This window comes from Puma concolor, chromosome B1 (assembly GCF_028749965.1).
Source record: "Puma concolor isolate L17-30 chromosome B1, mPumCon1.1.hap2, whole genome shotgun sequence".
Lineage (NCBI taxonomy): Eukaryota > Metazoa > Chordata > Mammalia > Carnivora > Felidae > Puma > Puma concolor.
In genome coordinates this window covers 201,325,349-201,350,826 of record NC_141670.1, presented here as the reverse complement: position 1 = coordinate 201,350,826, position 25,478 = coordinate 201,325,349, and the positions used below count along the sequence as shown (strand labels likewise).

General features: G+C 57.7%; 2 protein-coding genes across 8 annotated transcripts in view; one reads left to right on the top strand and one right to left on the bottom strand.

The window, feature by feature from the left end:
• Positions 1–2,783, top strand: part of STX18 (syntaxin 18) — a 121,275-nt gene extending 118,492 nt beyond the window's left edge. For all 7 annotated transcript variants that reach the window (XM_086705458.1, XM_025921539.2, XM_086705462.1 and 4 more), the window contains 2 exons: positions 1,422–1,502; positions 2,206–2,783. In XM_086705458.1, the coding sequence (XP_086561584.1) occupies positions 1,422–1,502; positions 2,206–2,301 (177 nt within the window). In that variant the 3' untranslated portion in view covers positions 2,302–2,783. The remainder of the gene's footprint in view (positions 1–1,421; positions 1,503–2,205) is intronic.
• Positions 2,784–3,551: 768 nt separating this feature from the next.
• The window catches only part of NSG1 (neuronal vesicle trafficking associated 1), a 31,167-nt gene continuing 9,240 nt past the window's right edge, over positions 3,552–25,478 (bottom strand). The window contains exons 4-5 of the mRNA XM_086705464.1: positions 11,707–11,817; positions 3,552–4,925 (exon numbers count right to left, since the gene is read on the bottom strand). Coding sequence (XP_086561590.1) covers positions 4,722–4,925; positions 11,707–11,817 — 315 coding nt within the window. The 3' untranslated portion in view covers positions 3,552–4,721. The remainder of the gene's footprint in view (positions 4,926–11,706; positions 11,818–25,478) is intronic.

Here is a 25,478-nt window from a genome sequence, read left to right as displayed (position 1 = left end):
GGTGGCCCGTGTGTGCAGTGACACCCACAGAGGAGGGAGTTGGGTAGATCTTCCTTCCGGGTGCCTCTGAGCTAGTTTTCCCGTCTGCAAACGGAGTGGCCCTCGCAGGGCCGTCGTGAGGCTCGGAGATAACCCGCAGGAAACACCCAGCACACCTGGCGGGTAGCAGCCTGTCAGTCGACAGTGTGACTTAGGGCTCACACTTGGCCCTCTCGGAACGCCAGGTCCGTGCCACCTCAGGTGTCCCGTCCACACAGGAAATAGGGTTGTTCTCTGAAGAGGATTTTCATGTTATTTCTTCCTGCCTCCAGTTCTGAAACTCATCCGGCCAGTAACTGGCAAAACTTTTAGGGACCCGATAAATTTATCCTTCTTTTTAGCATCCACAGACCGTGGAACGGTTTCAGAGTCAAAATCATTTCTGCTGCATTGTGTTAAACTGGCCCAGTTGGCCTAAGACCCTCCCGCCCCCACAAAACCTGCCCGAAACCTCACAACCAGAGTCGAATCGCTGTAAATTTAGGTATGTGCAGTCTGACGGAAAGTTCGGGATCACGAGTTACCCTTTCTAACTACATTGAAGGACCAATTTAAGCGTGTATGTGCTAAGCCTCCACTTAGAAGCCTGATGGCTGTCACTTCAGCCTCCTGACCCATAAAACAGCTAAGTCAGCTGTCCCTGTCAGAGCACACGACTTGCTTCCAGGGACAGCTCAGAGTGGCAGGAGAGCTCAGAGGCCACGTTGGGTCACACACTGGCTCCGATCCAATCCTGACTTCCAGTGTGTCAGGTGACCTGGGCACCCCAGCCACACTGCCCTCTTCAGACTGGGCAGATGTTCCCCCCGCACTCTCAGGGCTGGGGCTCGAGGTTCCTGACGCACTTCCAGCTCGTGGCAGGCTCTCAGTACACGGGAGCTGATGTTTTTACGGTTTAGGTTTTCTTTTTTTTTTTTTTTAAGAGAGACACAGATGGTAAGACACGAAGCGCTCCCCTGAAGCTAGCGTGCATGTCTGAAAGCACACGCATCTGGAAGCTCATGTCTCTGGATTTCATAAATACGCGGGGGACCAGAGGGAAGCCCCTGGCATGCGGTGGCTGCTACGTGTTGGCAGCTCTCGCGTTTGTCCCTTCTGGCCGGCAAGTGGCACAGGAGGTAGCAGCTGGGGGTGGAAGGGCAACAGCATTGGGTTCTGGTCCCAGTCCTGCCACGTGGTTGCTGTGTGACTCTTGGCAAATTACTGTACTTCTCTGAACCCTGACTTTCCCTTTTGTAAAACGGGGCTGTGCCTGCCCCTCGGGACCCGGCGAGGACCCACAGGCTCCCGCTTGTAAAGCCCTGGCTGCTGCTGGCTCCTGATGTCCAGATGCTCGGGGAAGGAGACGGTGGTCGGGTCTACCTGCCTCTCCTCTTCCATAGGAAGCCGAGATCGACAGCATTCACCAGTTAGTTGTAGGGGCGACTGAGAATATCAAGGAGGGTAACGAAGACATCAGAGAGGTGAGTACCCTTGGGCCCCCCAGGCCCCACCGGCCTCCCCGTCCGGGCAGCGGTGGTAGTCTTGCGGGCAGTCAGGGCTGCGTGAGAGCCTTGCCGGGGCCCAGCCTGCAGGGCTGACCTCCTAACCGTACTGACCCCTAAGACAGTCACATTTCTGTCCTCGCCAAACCTGGGGCACCTGCTATTACCAAGACACAGGACTCACAGCCCTCCAAAGGAGCGATCGGAGGCACATGAGGTCACTCTTGGCAAGGGTTGGATCAGCCACCTGCACCAGGGGTGGGCGCCACCGGAGAAGCTTGTTGGACCCCCCACCCCGAGGGCCAGAGCCCTGGTCCCTGTTTATCGAGGCCACCACAGTGGACTCTGTTGAGTGGACGTGGTCTTCTGAGTGTGGTCCTCGGTTTGGGTTGACGTGGGACCATTCCTGGGCCGCTACAGCTGCCGGGCCAGCCGTGGGGCTCTTTTTAACCCTGGGCCCCGCGTGGGCCGTTTCCGGGTGTTTGCTGGGAGAAGGGTGTAGGACGTCTGAATAAGGGGGAGACGCCTGTTTGTTTTCTGGTGGATTCTAAACCCACTGTTTGGCTCTGCTTACTAATTAAGGTAAGCATAAGCTCCAGGGTAGGGAGTGCGTGCGGACACACGGAGGGCGTGAGCACTCCTCAACCCAAAATCCTGTGCTCCTGCCCTTCCCGCCCCCCAGGCCATCAAAAACAACGCCGGCTTCCGAGTGTGGGTGCTCTTCTTCCTGGTGATGTGCTCCTTCTCCTTGCTCTTCCTGGACTGGTACGACAGCTAGTCTGCCCTGCTCGCTCCTGGCGCATGGGGCGCTGTCGAGGGTCTCCGGCATCGGACCAGGGCTGTGCCCAGATCCTACCACGGTGGGGGGAGGGGGCGGTGGCAGAGCTACGTGCTCCCGCAAAAGGGACACCCAGACCTGTGGTCTTAGCCCGTTTAGTAGCTGAAAAAGAAACTAATGAACACAAATTGACAGCGGACTGCGTGGCACTCCTGAGGCAGGGTGGAAGAGAGGGGGGTCGTTACTGGCTGCACCCAAACTGGCGGCCCACGTGGAGGGGCTGCCCGGAGGCGGGGCTCAGGGAGGCACCGACCTGGCCCTTCCAGTGGCTTAGGGAGGAGTGCTGGGTGATAACTTCTCACGGCAAGTGACCATCACTTAGTTTCCTGTGGCTTCTTGTCTGCCTGAGCCAAGTGCTGCAGAGTCGCTGCGTTGTAGAAAACTCGCCTTTGCCTCAAATATAATAAATGCAACTACGGTTACTTTGTGTAATATCAGTGGGTCCAGATACAGAAGGTCAGCGGACGCCTGCCTGCCTATGGGGGAAGGGGTGTGGGGACAGACCCTGGGCCCTCAGCAAGGGGCTGCTGGGGCCCAAGGAGCATTTGTCTGCCCTTGGGCCCGTGCACCTGTCCCTCTAGAACAGGTGTTCCTGTTTGCAGTGGGAACCACATCTGTGCAGAGAGCATGCTGGTGTTCACGGGGCCCCACCTCGGTGTGGGTGCCGAGGGCTCTGCGTTGCCCCCTGCAAAATCGTGTGCTGTGTATGCAAAATCGAGTCTGTGGTGCAGCCACAGGGACCCTTGTGTTCTTTCTCTGCACAGAGTGAAAACGTCAAAAGTTACATGTGAATGCATTTACAGTCAATAAAGCGTCTACTAGAAAATACAAAGGGGTGATGCCTTAGCAGTGCGTTTACGCGGGCTAGAGCTTTCAGAGGTGTATCTGTGCGGGAGAGTTTGGCACGTAGTCAGTGCTTCTCGTGTGTGCTCACGTCACACCCTCACAGCACGCAGCTCTAGAACACGCGCCCCGGCTCCAAGGCCACGGTCATGGTTGCGAAACACCCTCCATAATAGAATCCGGTTCTGGAAGCATATTTCAGAAAGCAGTGATGGAGCTGGCCGTGGCCACCACGCTTGTTTGCAACAGATCTCAAACTCATTGCCATTTATTTTTGACCTACTGAAAACAGTGAAACTTCTGACACGTCCACCAGAAACAGCACAGATAACATGGAAGAAAATGTCTGCGGATGCCTGGTTTCCATTTAATGGTTTTACACACGTAGCTTAGCTAACTGGCAATTTTGTAAACATATCCTTTAATGTCAAGATTCAGCTTGAAATGTAACTTCTTTACAAAGATCGTGAATTGAAATGTCCTCAGTGGATCTGCAAGTTGCCACGCCAGCCCCTCCCAGCCTCCCCTGCCTGCTTCTTACATGAAAAGATTTCTAGTTCACAAAATAAAAATCAGTCTTGGCTTCCCAGCAATTACATTTTCACTTTGCCAACACAAATAAGGTCTTAAAAACTAACTCGCTAACAGGGCTGTTGGTGCAAATTTATTCATTAACAGGACAGAACAAAAAAGACCAAAGGGTGTCGCTCCTATTCAACACGTCACAGAGCAGACGGACTACCTACAGGGGCCTGGACTTCCTCAGTCCCGTGGCCCAGGGTCCTCCCACAGCCCCTCACCACACGTGCTGGGACACCGGACCTGGTCTACATGCGCCGGCCTGAAGCACGGTGCTCTCCGCACCAAGGTGCCAGCCAGCTCCAGGGGGCGGAATAGCGCCTCCCGAGCGGGCCCTCCTGCGGGACACTCGGCCGCTTCGGAGTGGGCGCGGGGAAGGGAAGGGCGCACCCGCCACCGGACGTCCCATTTCCTTCCTTCTCTGCACCTCTCACTGCCACACATCATGGTGATGGCCCGGCTGCCGCCTGATTGAAGGTGGGAAGAAATCTGAAGTACAGCTTGCTCTTAACCAAGTGGGGACCCGTCTAAATATGGCTGTGGAGTAAGGTTTGCAAACAGCAGTGCGGTGGGGAGGGGGAGGGCGATAAAAAAAATCGATTCCACGAAACGCATTATTTATCTGAATCCAAACCCCTTGCATATCCAGTGTAAATTTACTTTCTGATGGCATCCCATAAATCCCAGTAAAGCAGCTAAATTAAGATTCCTTTACATGGAACGTGGTGTCACAGCTCTTTAAGCAATGCTGATATGCACTTGATCTTATGCCCATGAGCGGTCGGCAGCAAGTTTTATTGGCAAAGCAGCATGAGCAAACAGAAGCGGTTGCACCATAAATGAGTAACCTCTAAATTATCGGTAATTATATTTAACGAAACGTCCCTCCAAGTCCCTTTGTTACCTTCGAGTGACACATTGTGAGGAACCTGCCCGTCTCACTGAGCTGACTTGTCAGCGGCTTCGGTCTCCTGCTCGGACAGCTTCTCTTCCGACAGAACCGACATCCAGGGTGAGACGGAGCGTGTGATGCTCTGCTTGGCCAGGTTGTAGTGGTTGATGACGGTGTAAAACTTCTCCCGGGCACTGGAGTCTTGCTCCGCGTAGTAGCTCTCCAAGCCTTCTGGAATGCACTGGGTGTTCTGAAAGACAAGGGGCCGTGGAGACACACGTCTCGATGCTGCGGGGGTGCCGGAGGGTCTCCGGTGAACACCCCCCAGTGTTTACGGGGACCTTCCCTGGGCTTAGAGGAGAAACACAGCCCAGCCACCACCTGCGCTGGTCCCACCGCGGCAGGACAGACCTCCTTAGCGAGGCCGTGACGCAGCGGGGCTTGGGCTGCAGGGGCACGATGAGCTGTCCTGCTTCGCTAAAGACCTTCCACTAGTTGTCATTTACGTTACATCTACCAGAAAATACTTTGGACCTGTCTGCTGGAAACACAGATAGTAAAAGAAGGGAAGTCAGGAAAACCTCCTGGGAGCTGGATCTTTAGTAGGCCTTCTCCAGAGGAGGGGGTCGGGGGAGGGCACGCCCTCAAGGCAGAGGAGATGGGCCTCACAGACAGGACAGTGCCAGCAGGGTGAGGAGGGCACTGGGAAGGACGGCCGGGGTCAGACGGCCACACAAGGGCTAGAAGTCCCGTCAGGGAGCTGGTGTGACCTTGTGACCCAGAAAGCAGGAGCCCAGACAGCAATACGGCGGGGCGGGGTGGGCAAGGGAGTGGGCTATCCCAGGCAGCTGTCCACGAAGGAAGAGGCTTTGTCCCTACAGGCCACGGAACCCTGAGGGGGCCTGGGGTGGGGGAGTCCAGTCCATAGCTCTCATCAGCTGGTAAAACGTCCAGGACCCCAGAGAGATCCTGCACCCAAGGCTGCCTTTGCTGGTGGGTCCAGGAGCCGACCCAGGCCACTGGGCCACCACAGCTGACGTGGCCCGAGCACACCATACACGTGCAGCTCACCGGGCCCACGAGTGAGGTGGGCGGGGCTGCGGATAATCGGCTTCCACCTCGCATTCTCCCGAGCCAAGCAGGCGCTTGGTGCCGAGCTAACGACTACGCTTCCCAGCCAGGCCAGAGGGACGGGCGTGGATGCCCACCCTCCACCTCTCCCGCGGCCCTTTCTCACTGGCTTTGACTGCCCAGAGGCGGAGAATGCCCTGGGGCGCTGGCAGGGCAGCACAAGACAGAATCGGGGCTCCAGGATGATCTCACAGAACCGCCTCCCCCCCTGCCTTCTGCCTGGAGCCTTCATGTGAGAGAGACGGACCTCCCGCCTCGTGGAAGCCACGTTACCTGTGTGTCTGAGCAACCAAAGCAATACACGAACGCCACGGCCTCTTCCTCAGTGAGGGGAGACCACAGCAAAGACGGGTGCCTGGACTTGGCCACCTCCACACTCACCAGGAAGAGTCTGAGGACCCAGGCTCTCTGCCCACCGCTAAGGGTCTGACTCAGCACCTCTGTATCCTTAAACCTCCCCAGACGATTCTGAGGCTCCGCATGCTGTACACGGTGTCTCGGCCAAGGCCGCCCCGCTGGCGGGTGCACCGCCCAGATCTGAAGCCCAGGCACCATCCACGGCACTCTGACCAGTTAACTCCTGGGGCTTCGCAAGACGCCCAGCGGTGCAGACCGTCCGTTCACCTCTCCTGGGCAAGCGCCTAGTGGAGAAGGTGACAGGATCTTTGATGACATCATCTCTGGCCACCTCGGGCCATCGCCAGGCCGACCGGCCACAGCTGCTGCACCTCAGACGTGGGCGCTGGGAGACACGAGTGCCGGCCCGGGATGCACCAGGGGAGCCTCCCCCTGGCCTGGGCCCAGCTCTTCCTCGGTCTCTAAAACCCAACGGCAGGTGAAGAAGGCTGCTCCTTGAGATCTGCCCGCAGATGTAACGCCCACCTGCCACTTCACCGGCAGCAGAGAAAACGGGACTGGGGTTTCGCCACCCATGCTTCCTCCTCCCAACCTTCTTCCTCCTCCCGACCTTCTCTCTGCACCTGACAGCTGGCCAGGCGCTTCCCATGCACGTTCTCTCGCTGCGAGGCAGGTGCCGTTAGCCCCGTTTTCCAGCCGGGGCAGATGAGACCCAGAGACGCGAAGGCACAGCAGAGTGCCCAGCGCCCCACATGGTGTTGCCGTGGGAGGCCACCAACAGGTGACCCGCTGGACTCCCGAGTCGAGAAGAGTGAGAAGTGAAACAGTCTGCCCCAGGGCCGGCGGGGCAGAACGTTCTTTTCCCAGAGCCCTGGCAGTGTCTGGTTCAGCCAGAGCTCAAGCCCCAGCTCGGGCGCAAACAGGCCTCGGGAACGCGGCTCGGCTCCCCGCGCCCTGCCTGCACTACCGGCTCAGCCTTCGGCACCTTCACAGGCGAGCGACACACTGTGACGTCGCCCTCTGAACCCCGAGGCCTCCGCAGTGGGCGGCTCCACACAGCCCGGCCCCTGCTCGGTGCCAGAAACAGCAACACAGGTCAGAGCACACGACTTGTGCAGAGAGAGCAGGGATGACGCCCCCGTCACAGAAAAGCTCCCGCCGCTCAGACGTAGCGGCCGCTCGTGATCGGAGTCCCTCTCCGCCCGGATGGCTCTCCTGGGATGCCGGCCTCATGTCTAGGACGAGGATGGCTGGGGGTCGGCTCTCCCTCGGGTGGGCTGTCCAGCAGGGTCAGGAGCTGTGCCAGGCACCAGGATCACCAGAAGGAACACACCAGAGCCCGGGCCACGGGCCCTACGCTACCTACTAGCCCCCGTGCCCCTCCCCGGGGCCTTCACTCAGGAGACCCGGGCTGTGCTCCTCCGACACCGAGAAGTGGCAGGTCTGGCCCCTCAGCGGAGCGAGGTCGGGGCCTCCTCGGTGTGGCTGCTGACGGATGGAGGCTGTCGTGCCTGGTCCGGTGCCCGGCCCACGAGCTACCGTTTCATCACTGCTGGGTCTAGGAAGACAGCGAAGGGGTACAGACAGCACTGGGGTCTTGCAGGGGTGGATGACACGTCCACACGCCTCTGTTCCCCAGGACAGACCCTGCATGCCAGGCGGGTGCCGTGGGTACTTCCCTGTTGGGTAACCCAGAGACGAGTGACTGCCGCGGACAGCGGAAAGGGGACGGAATGAACGCATGCTCTCCCCTCAACCCGGTCCTGCCCCGCCAGCGGAGAACAGTCCTCCTCTGGTCAAAGGATCAGAACCACCTTCTGGGAGCACGGAGGACTATTTCCAGAAGAGAAAGGACAAAGGACTGCGGCATGCCCCACACCCTGCTCTGCCTGTCCAGCCCGTCGGTGGGCCAGGCGGCGGCTTCAGAGTCGGCCCACGCTGCAGGCCAAGTTCACCGCAGTTCCTCCCGCTCTGAGCCTCGGCGCCCCCCCATCTACGAGATGGGGCCAAGGGGCCCCGCATACTGGGTGGCCGTGAGGACTGTGGTCCGCGATGGGCAGCTCGGGCAAGAAGGCAGGATGTGTCCACGCTCACCCACGCCCACATCCGGGTGTCAGGAAGCAGCCGCCCCCGTCCGGCAAGGCAGGTGGCCCCCACCCCCCCAGCCGCACTGCCACCTGTGCTCCGTCCTCTCCCCCTGACACTCGCCAGCACCCGCCGGGCAGTGTGGGACTCCACTCCAGTCCAGGACAGGGCCTCCAGGCCTAAGAGAGTGGCCCTGCCCTCGGGGCACCAGGCCAGGGCGACGGGCGGTTCTGCCACTGCCCGCACGCGGGCCACAGGAAGCAAATGCGGGGCAAGCACCACGGTGGGCAGGTGGCAGGTGAGAACCCCAGTTGCGAAGTAGCATGGGGCCAGGGGCTCCCCAGTATGTTCTGACCCGGTCCCCATCAGGCCAGAATCACAGCCACACGTCCCCCTGAGGGGGGCCCTGCCCCTCATCTCTCAGCCATGAAAGCAAATGACCGTCACACCAACGAGGTAATCCGAGGAAGCGTGTTCCAGCCCCGGCACATGGTCAGCACTGGCAAGTGTTCCTCGGGCACGAACTCCACCGAGAGAACGGGGGTGTCTGACCGTCTGCGTCAACACGCAGGGCCGGGCAGTTTCCCAGTATGTGGAAACCCTCCCGTGAAACTCCTATGACGGCTTCACGGTTTCAAGAAAAAGGCAGGAACTTAGTACCCGCCCCCGCCCCCGCCCCTGCCCACCTGTCAGGACGGGACACTCTGGCGGGGAGGCCTGGCCGCAAGGAGCCTCCCCTCACCCGCAGCGCAGGTGCCTGCCCTCTGCTTTGTGCCAGGACTTCTGCGGCACCCGTGCCCATCAGCCCTTCCCACGGGCCCCCCTCCAGCTCTGGGGTCAGCAGGACCCAGCCCAGTCTGTGGCCTCAGTCCAGGAGCAGGCCCTCGCCACCGCGGGCAAAATGGACTCCTCATTCAGTCTGCACCCTAGGTGACCTGGAAGCGGTGACCCTGGGCATGCACAGTCACCCTGGCCGCCTCTCTGCCTGGCACTGGGTATCTGCCTGTCTGCTTGCCACTTGTCTCCCCACCGGAACACCGGCCCCACGGGCAGGGCCTGGACTCCTCCCGTCCTGCACCACATGCCCAGCACCCAGCAGGGCTCCCCACAGGAAGCACTGAATAAATATGTACAAAGGACCCATGGGGGGTGACCTTGGGGCACAAGTAATATCGTATCCGTGCTGCATCTAACCACCGATACAATGGGGATCTACCGGTACTTACCCAGGTTTTGGGGAGCATTCAGAAATCCCCGTGTGAAAACCCCTGTGAACCGTCAGGTCTGTGTGTGACATGTGCAATCGCAAAACAGGCGGAAAGGCAGGGAGGGGACTTCGGCACGCATCGCACTTCTCCCCCCTCCAGCTTCAGCCAAGGGCTCTTGGACCCAGACTAGCAGTTCTCCAGCCCTCCAGCTGTGTTTTCCAGGAAGGACATCTGCCCCCAATTAGGTGGAAACGCCAGTGGAAGATGCCCAACTCCCAAGGGACGCAGCTACGGAACACTCACTTGGTGCCAGCTGGGCACCAGGATCACCCGCCCCGGCCTCTGAACGCACAGGCACCTGCCCCCTTCCCTGCCAGGACTCTCAGAACCAGGCCTTCATCTCTGATCTGACTCCACCTGCCTGCGCCAGCAGAACCTGGCCTTGCAGGGAGGGCGGGGCAGCTTCAGGCTGCACCCTCCTCCTCCGTGCAGGACACGTGCCCCGGGCCCAGAGAAAGAGCCAAGACGCGGACCCTGCGTCCTCCTGATGGAGCCGCTGGCCCCTGTTCTTTGTGAGCAGCCCGTCTAGTCCCACGAAGCTGTCCTCTGCACACGTGGGTCCCGTCAGGGCACCGTGCCCACATCTGCTCTGCTTCCTCTCCATGACCTCGGCCCCCCTGCGTCACCCAGCCCTGGACCAGGCTCTCCCCTGCATCCCAGAGTCACTCTTCAGCCTTATGTCATGTGGGTGTCCTCTCCATCCCCAGCACCCTGCCGAGTCTCTTCCCAGGCTCCCTGTGGCAGCCTGCTGGGCCATCTCGCCAACCCTCCAGCCTCCCTGGGCCACTGAGTGTGAGTGGCCGTCCTGTCACTCCCCACCCCCCTGCACTCCGGGGGCCTCTGCCTGGCACCAGAGGTGGTGCACAGACTGGCCACAGCTGGCTCATCCCCCGCTGCCTCCAGGCCGACCCTGCCTGCGTTCTGCCATCAACCGTGTTTGCCGCTCCCCTAGCCCACCTGGTCAGGCCCGGCCGGCCTCCGGAGTCTGCTGATGTACGTACTCGGTCAAGGCCAGCCCTGCCCTCCTCCAAGCCCCCCCCCAAGGCCTCTGGGCTGGTCTCCTCTAAACCGTGGTGCCTCCTGAGCCTCCAGATAGCCTGGCCCAGGGTGCGGATGGGTCTGCTGAAAGGGTGGGGTGTGGGGGGGTTCCCCGGGTCCCCACGCAGCTCCCTCACTGGCCTCCTAGAGGCAACCTGACCACCCCTCTAGAAACTGCAGCGCCCGACCCTGCCTTGCTCTTTGGTTTTCCAGGGCTCATACCCTAACTCAGAATACAACCAATTCCACGCGTCTTTTGAGGAGGGCAGGGAGCTTCCCAAAGGTGGGGGTCTCTACCCGATGGGCCCCGACTGTGCTGCACCCGGAATACCAGCGGCAGCCACTGTACGTGGCACGCACAAAATGCATACCTGCCGGCCGGGGAAGGGCCGCAGGGTCAGAGCACTGCGCACGGGCGACATGCCGGGAAGCGGGAGGTCTGTTGAGCCTGCTGCCCCGTGCGAGCCTTCTGCTCCCTCACAGCCGCGAGACCCAAAGCAAAGCCACCCGGTGACGCGACAGACCAAGCCTGTCCGTGTACGTGCTCAGCACGGGCTTCTCCGGCTTTGATTTCGGCAACACCGGCCCCTGGAAATGGTAGCTTTTCCCTTCACGCTGGCTCTCGAGAGGTCAGAACCAAACGTGGGGGGTCAGGGTGGGGGGCCAGATGCCGCGCTGTGGGAACTGGGAGCGAGTCCACTGGGAGTACATCTTGCCTCCTCCTGCCTTCCCTCCTCCCCTCCATCGTCTCCACTCCTCCCCTGTGTGACCCTCTGTGCCACTTTCAGGCTTTCTGGAACAAGGCCGCGTCGCATCAGCAGAGCAGGCATTTCCGCCAGTGTGGAGAGCTGGCCAAGCAGGTGCCGGAGGGACAAGGACAGGCACGGGCGGGAGGTGGGGAGTGCCCAGCTCTGCTCCCCTTCCCTCCGGGCCTCTGCGCACGCCCCCCCCCCCCCCCCCCCCCCCGCGGAGGTCCGTTCCCAGAAGCTGCCTTGTTTACAGCTCCACCCTGCCTTCTCCCCCTGCCCCTCTGCCTCCCTCCCCTGCTCCCTTCCACAGGGGCCCCATCCAGGCCACCCGGGGCCAGAGCAGGGCTGTGTCCCTCGGAGAAGGCACGGGGTGGGGGGTGGGGGACCGGGGGCGGGGCCTTACCTTGAGGACGAAGCCGTCGGGGCAGGCACGGTCATATTTGTACACCTTGTAGACGACCAGGAAGACGACGCAGGTGAGGAAGGCCAGGGCAAAGAGGACCAGCACGGAGACCTGTGGGCAGAGGGGGGCCCGTCAGGGTGGCTGCGAGGACCACGTGTGGGGCGGCCGGACAGACGAGAGACGGTCTCTGGAGGGACGCAGCTGGAAAAGCCCCAGGAAGGCTTCAGCTGCATCACGTTCCACTGGACGTTTGGTACCGTCTGCGTTTTTCACGATCTCCACATGCCACCGTTATTTTGAGTGACCCGTTTTTAGGATTCCAGGCCCTGTGGGGAGAGCTCGGGTACAGGGATGATCGACGTCACGGACACTTTCTGCCTGCTGCCAGTTACTGAGGTGACACGGCAGCCACCAGCTGTTCAGATGTCTCCTGCGCCCGGGGCCCCAGCCCTGCCCTCGCGAGCTGGGACCAGCTAGGCAGGAAAGACAGGATCTTGGGGGCCCCCATCACCTCTGCCCTCAAGTTTCCCGCATGTTCAGTTAGTTGTGTCCCTCCCCAGAGGGCAGTCCCCACGAGCCCAGGTGTGGGGCTCGCCGTCACGGAGCGTGTGCTCCTCTGACATTTGCGGATCGACGTGTGACAGAACAGCGGGCGATCCGGCCCCCGCGGGAGGACACAGGGCATAGGGGACAATGCGACACCAGGTCCGGGCACCGGAGGTGCTCACCTGGCTGCTGGGAGCCCCCTGGCAGGGGCAGAGCACATCCAGAGGCTAAAAGGATGTGCAAAGGCACGGCCGGTCAGCTCGGGGGAGCGGGAGCCTTCCTGCTGACGGGCTGCCCCTCCCCACCCGGTTACGGAGGGCTCTGAGGCTCCTGAGGAGGGGGACAGGTTCAGAGCCACGCGGCCCTGGGTGCTGGCACAGAGCAGCCCCCCTCCCCCCGGGGGCAGGGCGGGCACAGCTGTGCCGCTTCCTGAGGCTGCACAAGAGGCCCAGGGGCGAGCCCTGTCCTGGCCTCAGGGGACCCGTGCCCGGGTCCCCTGACACCGCGGGGCCTCAGTTACCGTACGAGCTCTCCATCTGGGGAAGCGGAGGGTGGCGCTGGGCCTCACGGGATGTGTGGGGGAAGTTGGTACGCACTGCCCGCTCACCTGGAGGACAGACACTGGCCCGGCTGTGAACCGAAGTCACCAGCCCCGTGTGGCCTCCTACACCCGCTCCGGGCACCACGGCCCTGGTCTGACCGCTGGGCTGTGCCGTGCCATGCGGAAGCCCCTGAACCTCTCTGGTCCCCAGGCCCCTCGCCTGTGACACAAGACGACACTTCCCCACCTCCCAGTTGCCATGAGGATACGAGGGAGGAATGAACTGGACAGACACTCACGAGGAACGGTAGGAACTACCACAGCGAGTGTTTCCCCATCGCTGGGCCCTGCCTCCATTTCCCGGGCTCTCCATCCCCAGCCTTCAGAGTCCTTCTGAGGCCTGCAACTCGGCCTTGGCCGGACCCGGCCCAGTCCAGCGCTGGGCGGCACGGAGGTGAAGGGTGCAGCCCACTGTGCCTTCCTGGCGCGGTGCTGACACTCGTCACGCTCCAGGCGGCTCCCACGCCCTGGGGCCCAGGGGCACCCAGACTTCTCCCTTCTCCCGCACGCCCAGCCTGGCCGCCGCCTCCCCACTGCTCCCACCTCCCACTCACTGCAGCCGGGACACTTGTCCCCTGTGTCCCCTTGTCCAGGGAACAGCCCCTCAGGCCCCAGGCAGCCAAGAAGTCTCCGCATCCCCTTCCCTGAGGCCCTTCCTGCCCATCCCTAAGTCCCACCCATCCCCATTCTCTGCCCCCCAAGTCCCTTCTTCCCTTCCCGTGACCCCGCGACCCCCTCATCTGGACCGTCAGGGCTGTCACCCTAAGGGTCAGAGGCCCTCCGCCTGCCTGGACAGCCTGTGTTGCACGTGGAGCCCGTGCCTGACACAGGGACAGGAGATGAAGTCACAGGTGCTTCGGGGCTCAAAGCGCCCATCGGAAAGGCCACCGGGTTCCGGTGGTGACTGCACTACACGGCAAGAATGCAGCCTCAGACCCCAGACGGCCCAGGGAGGCCAGAGACGGCAGGGCACGGAGCTGAAGAAGGTCAGATCTGCGCGGGGGGGGGGGCTTCTGGGACACCCAGGCTTTCCGGCAAGAGCCGCCTTGCCACTGGCGACACCTGGGACGGGCAGGCAGCTTCCGCCGGACCCGGACTCCTGCCCACCAGGGGCAATGAGAGGACCCGGCTCCCAGGCCTGGTGGGAGGGCTGCAGACGCACGCGGTGCTCCTGAGGACGGCGGGCGCTGCGGAAGGACGCGTCTGCCCTGGCCGCTGCCCCCTGTCCCCACCATCGCGCCCGCATGGGTGGCCCGGCTCACGGTCCAGGCCGCAGAGCCCCCCTCACGCCCACCGCCCTGTCCTTCCCAAGGGCCCCCCCCGCCCCCCGCTCACCCAGGCTGCTGCTCAGCCGCACCTGCCCTGCCCGGGACCCAGCCATCTGCTGGCAGCCCCTGGGGGCAGCTCGGGGGGCTCCACGAGGTCAAGAGCAGCTGCTGCTTCTGCCAGGGTGGTCGGTGAGAAGAGCTGCGTTTGACAGAACTGGCTTCCTTCACAAGCCTTCGTGTTTTATTTTGGGCATTTGAAAACATCGTTCCAAGAAGTCCAGAGCACAGCACACAAGAAGTTAAGAGGCCCTGTTAGAATGTTATCTCCTCGGGGTGCCCGGGGAGGGGGGCGGGGGCTCAGTCGGTTGAGCGTCTTGACTTCAGCTCAGGTCACGATCTCACAGTTCGTCGGTTCAAACCCCATGTTGGGCTCTGTACTAACAGCGTAAAGCCTGCTTCCAATTCTCCCTCCCTCGCTCCCTGCCCTTTCCGCACTCATGCTCACTCTCTGATAAATAAAATAAACAAACAAACCCTTTAAAAAGTAAAATAAAATCGGGGCACCTGGGTGGCTCAGCGGGTTGAGCATCCGACTTCGGCTCAGGTCATGATCTCATGGTTCATGAGTTCAAGCCCTGCGTCGGGCTCCGTGCTGATAGCTCAGAGCCTGGGGCCTGCTTCGGATTCTCTGTCTCCCTCTCTCTCTCTGCCCCTCCCTAACTCACACTTACTCTCTCTCTCAAAAATAAACATTAAAAAAATTTTTTTAAAAAGAGTATTATCTGCTCAACAAAGTATTAGACTGAATTCAATAATGCATTAAAAGGATCACACAGCATAAGAGGGTACACCAATTCCAGGGAGGCAGGCACCTTCAGCACCCACGATGTGATACATCACATGAATAAAACGAAGGATAGGGGCGCCTGGGTGGCGCAGTCGGTTAAGCGTCCGACTTCAGCCAGGTCACAATCTCGCGGTCCGTGAGTTCGAGCCCCGCGTCAGGCTCTGGGCTAATGGCTCAGAGCCTGGAGCCTGTTTCCGATTCTGTGTCTCCCTCTCTCTCTGCCCCTCGCCCGTTCATGCTCTGTCTCTCTGTCCCAAAAATTAAAAGAAAAAAAAAAATTTAAATTTTTTTTTTTTTCAACGTTTATTTATTTTGGGGACAGAGAGAGACAGAGCATGAACGGGGGAGGGGCAGAGAGAGAGGGAGACACAGAATGTGAAACAGGCTCCAGGCTCTGAGCCATCAGCCCAGAGCCTGATGCGGGGCTCGAACCCACGGACCGCGAGATCGTGACCTGGCTGAAGTCGGACGCTTAACCGACTGCGCCACCCAGGCGCCCCAAAAAAAAAAATTTAAAACGAAGGATAAAAAACACATGATCATCTCAGCAGATGGAGAAAAAGCATTTGACAAAATTCAATATCCACTTACGATAAAAAACTCAATACAGTGGGTATAGAGGGAACACGCCTCAACATAATAAAGGCCGCATAGGACAAGCCCACAGCTAACGTCATAATGGTGTAAAGCTAAAAGCTTTCCCTCTAAGATCAGGAATGAGACAAAGATGTTGACTCTCACCACTTCTGTTCAACATAGTATTGAAGTCCTCACCACAGCACCTGAGAAAAATAAAAGGCACCCAGATTGGAAAGGAAGAAGTAAAACTATCACCCTTTGTATGACAACATGACATTATACATAGAAAACCTTAAGGACTCCACCAAATCACTCAGAAGTAATCAACAATTCAACAAATTTGTAGGACACAAAATCAATACACAGAAAGTTGTAGTGTTTCTATACATAAATAGCAAACTACCTAAAAAAGAAAACAATCTCATCTGTATTTCCATTTAAAAGAATCAAATACCTTGGGATAGATTTTACAAGGAGGTGAAAGATCTGTGCCTTGAAAACTTTAAGACACTGATGAAAGAATCTGAAGACACAAATAATGGAAAGGTAGTCTGTGTTCATGGTTGGGGAGAATTAATATTGTTCAAATTGCACAGAGCAATCTACAGATTCAATGCAATCCCCTGTCAACATCCCAGTGGCATTTTTCACAGAAGTAGAACAATCTTCAAATCTGGATGGAACCACAAAAGACCCCAAATAAGCAAAGCAATCTTGAGAAAGAAGAACAAATCTGGACGTATCCTGCTCCCTGATTTCAAACTATATTACAAGGCAACAGCAGTCAAAACAGTCCGGTACTGGCATAAAAACAGAACAGAGAACCCAGACATAAACCCACACATAGTCAACTGACTTACAACAAAGGAGGCAAGAACATACACCGGAGAAAGGACAGTCTCTTCAATAAATGGTGTTGGGAAAACTGGAGAGCCACATGCGAAAGATTGCAACTGGACCGCTTTCTTACATAATATACAAAAGCTAACTCAAAAGCAATTAAAGACATAATGACCTGTAACCATAAAACTCCTAGAAGATTAAGGCTCCTTGACATTGGTCTTGGTGATGATTTTTTAAATCTGACCCCAAAAGCAAAGGCAAACACAGGCAACAATAAATGAGTGGGTCTAGATCACACCAAAAAGCTTCTGCCCAGCAAAGGACACCATCAACAAAATGGAAACGCCAACCTCCTGTGTGGGAGAAAATACAAGTCATATATCTGACAAGGGGCAAGTATCCAAAATATGTAAGAAGTCCTACAATCTAATGGCCAAAACCCAAACAATCTAACTTTTTAAATGGGCAGAGCATCCGAACAGACATTTTTCCAAAGGAGACCTGTGGATGGACCACAGGACCGTGAAAAGGCGCTCGACGTCGATCACCAGGGAATCAAAACCTCAGGGAGTGACCCCTCACACCTGTTTGAATGGCTGTTACGAAAAAGATAAGAGACAGCACGTGCCAGAGAGGATGCAGAGAAACAGGAAGCCTTGAGCACTGGCAGAAAAGCAAACGGGTGCGGCCACTCTGGAGGACAGTACGGCATCTCCTCTGCCAGTTAACACCAGAATTACTATGTGATCCAGCCATTCTGTTTCGGGGTATATACCCTAAAGAAGTGAAAGCACGGACTCAAACAGTCGGTACGAATACACCGTTTTCATATCTGCCTCATCCACAGCAGCCAAGACGTGGAAGCAACCTAAGTGTCCATGGATGGACGAGAGGGTGAAGAAAAGGCGGTGTGTATGCGTGTGTTGCACACACACACACACACACACACACACACACACACAATGGAGTAGTATTCAGCCAGAAAAAGAAGGAAATCCTGTCCTTTGCGATGACAACAAGCATGGACCTCGAGGGCATTATGCTAAATGAAGAGAAAGACAAGTACCTTATGAGCTCACCTCTGTGTGGAATCTAAAACAAAAAAAAACAAGCTCGGGTGGGGCCCCTGGGTGGCTCAGTTGGTTGGGCCTCCCACTTCGCCTCAGGTCATGACCTCACAGTTCATGGGTTCGAGCCCTGCATCGGGCTCTGTGCTGATGGCTCAGCGCCTGGAGCCTGTTTCAGATTCCAAGTCTCCCTCTCTCTCTGCCCCTCCCCTGTTCGCACTCTCTCTCTCAAAAAATAAACAAACATTTAAAAAAAAATGTTTGAAAAAAATTAAAAACAAAACAAAAAAAAGCTCGGAGATACAGCGACCAGATCGGTGGGGTAAGCGAAATGGGTGAAGGTGGTCAAAGGTACAAACTTCTAGTTTTAAGGTAAGTCAGTCCTGGGGGTACGATAGAGAAGAAGAATACTGTGTTGTATGTTTGAAAGTGGCTAAGAAATTAAACCTTGAAAGTTCTCATCACGTGTACAAACTGTAGCTGTGTGGTGATGGTGTTCCCTGGACTCCATTTTGGTGATCATTTCACGACATGTACAAATACGGAGTCTCTGTGTCTCACTCCTGAAACTAATGGTTTGTGTACAACAGTTCTCAATTAAAATCCATACGCACGCACACACGCTCTCACGTCCTAGGGCAGTCTTTAACCTGTCCCTTGAATTTGGAAGCCGCGACTGTGTTTGGTTCACGGCGCCCCATCTGTTTAGGTTTAAAAATAAGCCCCATCTCTCGGCGGTGCTGTGGGGAACCACTCTCCTCCTGGAACCCGGCCTGGGCCTTGCAACCAGGATTCCCAGGCCTGATGACCGAGGAGCCCACGGAACCAAGGAGAGCGAACGTGACGGTTCCCGGAGGACTCAAAGGAGGGAGGCAGAGAAATCCAGGGACAGTCGGGAGGCGGCGCCTGGTGTAGCAAAGCCCTTCCCCTGCGGGTTGTCCCCGCTCTTTCCCCCACACCTCTGCAAACTCCAAGCCTCTCCTGGGCCCCAGGGTCTGCACAAACCTGGGAAGTGCCCCATGGTCGGAAGAGAAATGTGGGTTTCCTACTCACCACCTGGCATAGGGCACCCCTGCGGTTATCGTGGCCTGAGGAGAGCGCCCCGGGCCTTTCCAGAAAGATTCCCCAGCCGGCTCAGAATTGGCTCCTGGCTCTGCCACCTGCGTGCCTAAGCAGGTCACCTGCGTATCTTATGTCTGCAGGCGGGGAACAAAGCCTCGTGCTCTTCCACGTTCATCAGGAGAATGACTAGGGATCAGGGCTCTGAAGAGAGGTCAGCCTCATGTGCTAGGCCCATTATGGGTTAAACTGTGTCTTCCCCTCCCCAAAATATAGAAGTTCTACACCCTGCTACCTTTGAATGTGGCCTTATTTGGAAATAGGGTCTTTGCTGATGTGATTAAGTTGAGGTCATTAGGGTGGGGCCTAACCCAATTTGACAGTGTCCTTATGAAAGGGGAGACAGGACACAGAGACCTACAAGCAGGGAGAAGCTCGAGAAGATAGAGGGTGGGAGGGAGGTGTCTGTAAGCCGAGGGCCGCCAGGAGCCACCAGAAACTGGGAAGAGGCAAGGAAGGACTCCCCTCCAGCCTTCAGAGGGAGCACGTCCCCGCCGATACCCGATACCCGTATCTGGGCTTCTGACCCTCGGAACGGAGACACACCCCGTCTGCTGGCTAAGCCCCCAGCAGTGAACCTGCCACAGCGGCCCCGAGGGCTGGAGCTGTTTCGGGGGGGGGGGGGGGAGGGCCAGGGCTGGCTCGCGTCCCCTGAGGTGTTCTCTGTCTGCTGCCATCCCTGTCCCTTCCCCAGCATGCCAGGTGGGGTCACCTGCTCTCCTCCTCGCCCTTTGAAACCCTGGCCGGGCCCCTGCCTCCCCTCCAGGAAGGCTCTGGAACATCCCAGCGTCTCCCAGCACCAGCAGCACAAGCATGGACACCGCACAGCCCAGCATCTACTGTTTCCGTGCTTCAAGTGAAACGAAACTGTGTCCCAGTTCGGAGAGTCTCACCAACCTCCCCACTCCCGTGACACAGCTAGGCACATTCTAGAAAGAAGTGTGAAATTACTTAGAGCCGTTTCGCGGGAGTACCCTTTAGGCTGTTTCCTATGTCGACACACCCTGACCAGAAGCATCCTGGGGAGCCCCCAGCGGCCCCACCTTTCAACCAGTTCCAGAATAGTCTGACTAGACGACAAACTGGCCACTCGCTGCCCAACGCGCGTCAAGAGCCCTGGGTTCCAGGCCCGCCAGGCCCACACGCATCGTGACTCCAGAAAGGGCACGTGGCCCCTCTCCGCCGGGAAGTGGCCATGCCAGCCCAGCCCCCGGGTTTATGGTGGGGAGCCCAGGAGACCCCAGCTGGGCAGTCGGGGGTGGGCAGGGCGAGCCCTTGCTTCACAAAGCCCATCCCCTCACGGTGTTGCAGCACCGGGACACGGAAGATGCTCAGAGACCATCGCATCTGGCACCTTGATGTGTGACGGAGGCCCGGTCGCTGAAAAGGCAGTACCTTCGAGTCGAGCTAACGAGACCCCCAGGTAGTCCGACGAGCCCAGGGACACACGCAGGCAGCGAAGCAGCAGCCACGTGCAGTGGCCCAGCCTGAGCACAAAAACGGGCGGAACCATGGCTGTGTTAGAATCCCAGGAGCCTCTGAGGATCCCAACACCAGGACCCCACCCAGAGCGAGGCGGCAGAAGACGGTGGGGGGAGGGGGGGGCAACGACTAGGCCTCAGTAGCATTTAAAACTTCCGAGACACTTCCCGTGCACAATCTAAGCTGAGGACGGGGTAAACGGAGGAACCCCTTCTGCATGGGATTCCTGGAGCCTGAGAGCTGCTGAGCTCCCCTCCCCCCACCCAGCCTGGGCACTCCTGTGCCCAAACACCACTATTAAGGGTAGCTCCAGAGACTGCCACCACACTCTGCGCTCTAGCAGACGGTTAACCACGGCTCGTGGACTCCTCCTGACAGCTCCCGAAGGCAACACCATGGGCTGCGTTTTACCCTCGGGGACGCTGAGGCTCAGACGCGTAGGTGACCGGCCCAGGGCACACGGGCTGGGTAAGCTGAGTGGTGTCTCCCAAGGACATCCAGGTCCTAACCCCTGGAACCTGTGCACATTATCTTCTACGCAAAAAGTGACTCTGCCCCTGCGAGGAGACCTCCTGGAATATCCGGGTGGGTGTGAGCGAAGTCCCAGGCGTCCTTACGGGAGGGAGCAGAGGAGACAGAGCAGGGACTGGAGGATGCTGGGCCAGGTGGAAGAAGGGGCCACGAGCCAAGAAGCGTGGGGGCCGTGGCTCTGGCGGCTCCAAAAGCCCAAGAGACTGAGCCCCCCAGCGGGAGCCCCCCAGCGGGAGCACCTGCCAACACCCGGATGCAGCCCAGTGACACTGACTCGGGGCTTCTGACCCCCCAGGACCGTAAGAGAATCCGTGCATGTTGTCCTGAGCCACCCAGGTGGTGGCACTTTGTTACAGATGCCCCCGGGAGCTCATTCACCTCCTCTGGAGCGCAAGGCCCCAGCGCGCGCCGAGGGAGACAGAGAGTCACTGGACCCAGCTGGCCGGCGGCCCATCTTCTCAGCGAGTACTTGCACCCGGAGCCAACCCCGAGCATACCCACGTCAAATGGAGCACAAGTTCAGTTTCTAGAGGTGCCAGTCGGTCTGGGTTTTGTGAAGCAAACGATCACACACAGGAAGGAGGGGGGCCCCGGGGCTGCTGTGCCCCCCACGGGCTCCTGGAGGCCTGGAGAGCCTGGGCTGCCAGACGGACGGCGCCTGCTGTCGCCTGCGCTCGGGCGTGGCTGTGGGCAGGGGTGGGGGGCAGGGAGCCCCCGCGCTGGAGAAGCACCTTTCCTTAGAAGCAGGGCTGTTCTTTCAGAGCCGTTGTCTCTGCCGGGCACCCCGGGGCCCAGTGCTGGCGACGGACGCTTTCCCTGGCCCACAAAAATGGTTTTCAGTTTTGTTGTAAAACCAGGAAGAAAAGAACTGTATGATGATAATGGGTCCAGCCTGGATTATATTCTTCAGACCGAGACAGTCATATGCTAACGTCCTGTTTTCTTTTCCTAAGGACGAAGGGGCTTACAAAGGCAAAAAAGGGCCCCAGGGCCCTGCCTTCTTCCACCTACAGAATCCCAGGTGGCTGGTGGACATTCTCAAGAAGGTGGCTACCTTGACCTGTCCTTGGCCCCACCGCATCAGCCCTGCTCTCTGCTGCGTGGTGTGAACTCATCATGACTCGGGGGGGGGGGGGGGGGGCAGGAGGAGGAGGGGAATCCCTACTGTGCTTGGGGAAGACGTGGGGGCGGGGGGGTCTGGGTCTCGGAGGAGGAGCTCATGAGGGCAGCAAGGGTGGAAGGCGTGTTTGCAGAGGAAGAAGGCTGTGCCAAAGCCCAGAGCATCAAGGGACGCAGTGCGTTCGGCCAGTGTGGCTGGCACATCACATGTCCTGCAGGAGGGGACCCAAGCCAGGTGACACAGGTCCCTGTCTGCCACATCAAGAAGCAGGAACCCAGACGGTTCCTGGGCACTTGCAGAATTCCAGGAGGCAGCCGCCTCTTTGTGACAAGTTACCATTTCTCACAACACTAGGAGGCTCCAAGTTAGCCGAAGGACACGTTCGCCACCGATGTGTGCGTGCGTGTGAGCGAGAGTGAGTGAGAGGAAGCAGATTCTACATCACCCCCAAATGTGTACCACTTCTGTGCAGCTGTCAGTAAAAGCTCCAGAGCAGGAGACTGTGGGAGGCAATCACAGCTGTTCTACCGGAGCTGGACTCCTGGCCGTGTCCACCGGCACTTGCCGCGTGGGGGCCCAGGCCGTGCCTTGGGCCGCGGCCTTCAAGGGACCAGGGGCCAGCCCAGCACAGGGTGTCCGCTGTGTTTGTGCCACTGACTCTCCGGGAGCCAGAAAAGGCTACAGATCCCTCTCCGAATCATGCTCGAGATACGCACAACACCATACCTGGGACGGCGCGGACAACCCATCGTGCTGAAACACTGTTGTCAGAAGACCGCAAAAGATATAAACTGATGATACATATATGCTTGTTTCTTTATTAACATCAAGCAAGATCTGAGAAATACTGTGATTTCAAAGAAAGGAGGGGATCCGGGCACCAGCTACGGCGTGACACAAAAACACCAGTGCTCTGCACCGGTGAGGGTCACAGGCAGCACTCGCCCTGCTGTCGTTCACTGCCTGCGGCCAAAGGGAAAGGACTTGAACTCTGCAAACGGAAAAACACTGCTAAATCAGGGAAGACGCAAAAAAAACAGGGATCCCAAACAGCCGAAAGCAATCTTGAAAGCAAAGAGTAAGTGGGAGGACTCATCTTCCCCAATTTCAAAACTTACTGCAAAGCTACAGTAATTAGGACAGTGCGGTACTGGCATAAGAATAACCATATAAACGGGATGGCACAGAGAGTCTAGAAATTAAACCCTACGTCAAGATCAACTGGTTTCTGAATCGAGTCGCCATGCCCATTCAGGGAGGCAAGAACAGTCTCTTCAACAACTGGTGTTGGGACAACTGGCTTTCTACAGACAGAAGAAGCTCGAAGCTCGACACCTACCCCACACCATCCACAAAAATTAACTCCACATGGAATAAAGACCTAAATGTGAGAGCTAAAGCCATAAAACTCTTGGAAGAAAACACAGAGGTAAATCTTCATGACCTCAGACTTGGCAGGTGACACACCTCTCCTGCTGGGGGCCCCCGGGAGAGGTCAATGGTGTCTTAGAAGTACCACCGAAAGCACAAGCAGTGAAAGAAAAAATAAATCGTACCTCAAAACGTTTAAATTTTGTGCCAGATTATGTTTTTGTGCAAAGACATGAAAAGGCGACCCACAGATAGTAGCAAACATCTGCAAATGACAGATCTGATGAGGAGCTGGTGTCCAGAATGCAACTCAACAGCACAAAAGCAACCCAGTTCGAAATGGGAAAGGACTTGAACAGACACCTCTCCAGACAAGATGCACGAACGGCCAGCCAGCGCGGGGGGAAAAGCACTCAGCGTCATCAGCCCCCCGGGAAATTCAGATCAAAACCACAGTGAGACACTGCCTTGCAGCCGCTAGGACGGCTAGAATTGAAGGGACGGAGGATGACAGGTGCCGGCGGGATGTGCAGAAACCGGAAGCCTTGCACACGTTGCTGGGGGCGCTGGGGGGCGGTGCAGCTGCCAGAGAAAACAGCAGCTCCTCGGTGTGTCAGACACAAGATCACCGCGCGAACCGGCAGCTCCACTCCCGGGTACAAACCCAGAAGAACGGAAAACAGGTGTTCAAACAAAAGTTGCATGTGAACATTCACAGCGGCGCTGTTCCCGCCAGCCAAGAGGAGGAAACGGCCCCAGTGCCCATCCGTGGATGAAGGGATAAATCAGACGGTCTAGCCATACTACCCAGTATTAGTCACAAAAAGGAACGAGGCGGGCACCTGGGTGGCTCAGTCGGTTAAGTGCCCAACTTTGGCTCAGGTCTTGATCTCACGGTTCGTGGGTTCGAGCCCTGTGTCGGGCTCTGTGCTGACAGCTTGGAGCCTGGAGCCTGCTTCGGATTCTGTGCCTCCCATCCTCTCTCTCTCTTTCTCTGCCTCTTGTGTGCTCTCTCTCTCTCTCTCTCTCTCTCAAAAAATAAATCAACATTAAAAAAAATTAGAAAAGAAAAGAAGAAGAAATGAAGCACCCATCTGCTACGACAGGGATGATCGGTGAAAACACACCGGTGACAGAAGCCGGTCACAGAGGGCCATGTGTTGTATGGTTCTATCCATGTGAAATGTCCAGAACAGGCACATCCGGAGACAGAATGTACATCGGTGACTGCCCAGGGCTGACAGGGCGAGGAAACGGGGTGACTGCTAATGGGCAGGGGGTCTCCTATCAGGGTGATGAAATGTTCTGGAACTACACAGTGGTGATGGTTGGACAACAATGCAGATCACATGTCACTGAACTGAACGCTTTGAAGTATAAAAGTTACGTTACGTAGATCTGACCGCACTAAGGAAACATGGGCCAGGGAGAGAGACCGGAGGCAGGCAAGACACAGCCTGGGACAGAGGTCCCGGCAGCCCAGCCCCAGAGGCAAGACGGAGCTGAGGGATGTTTTCTGGAAAGAACAGCCAGGAATGGATGGCAAACAAGATGTGGGCCTCAGGGCAAACTTTGTAAGGAGGGGACCACGTACCCTGGATTCTTAGGACAGTCCTGGCTGCTGGTTACCGCCCTGGCATCCCCAATGTGCAGTGTCCATGGTCACTCTCAAAAGCGTTCCAATCTGGGCCATAAGTTATATAGCCACTCAACTTATAAGACCCTGGTCCACACCCTAGTTCTCTAAGGATCAGTGGGGAACGGGGCAGCACCCCCATTTTACAGGTGGGGCTTCCTCTCCTGCTGGGGGCCCCTGGGAGAGGTCACTGCTCGGGGGGGGGGGGGTGGGACTGGGACATCCAAAGTGGGGGAGAGCCGGCCCGCAGGTCCTGTGCAGCTGCCGGTGTGGGAGACAGAGCTTGGTGGGCTTTGGGGTGGCAGGTGGATGTGGGTCTGAATCCTGTTTCCACCCCCGGTTAGCTGGCTGCCCGTCCGCCTGCTCCTTAACCTCTCTGACCTTCGTTCCCCACCTACAAAGTCAAGCCAGCGAGATCAACCTTCAAGATTGTTACTAACACAAAAAGGAATGACACTCATAAAACTCAGCGCCTGAGTCGGCTCTGGGTCGATGGCTGCTAGGTGCTCCCTCCTCCGCTCCCTCTGCCCTCCCCCCTCAGGGGGGAGGGGAAAGGAAACGTGTTTTCTGCTGAGTAATGCAGTAAAAAAAAAAAAAAAAAAAAAAAAAAAACTTGGAAAAATAGGATGAATCCTGACATCTTCAAGCATGTGCAACACTAAATATTTTAGGTAACCGACAAAAAAGTGAACACACAGACACCCCCTCTCCAAGATGACTCAAACCACTTATTATCCGATTCTGGATGAAGCCCCCACTCGA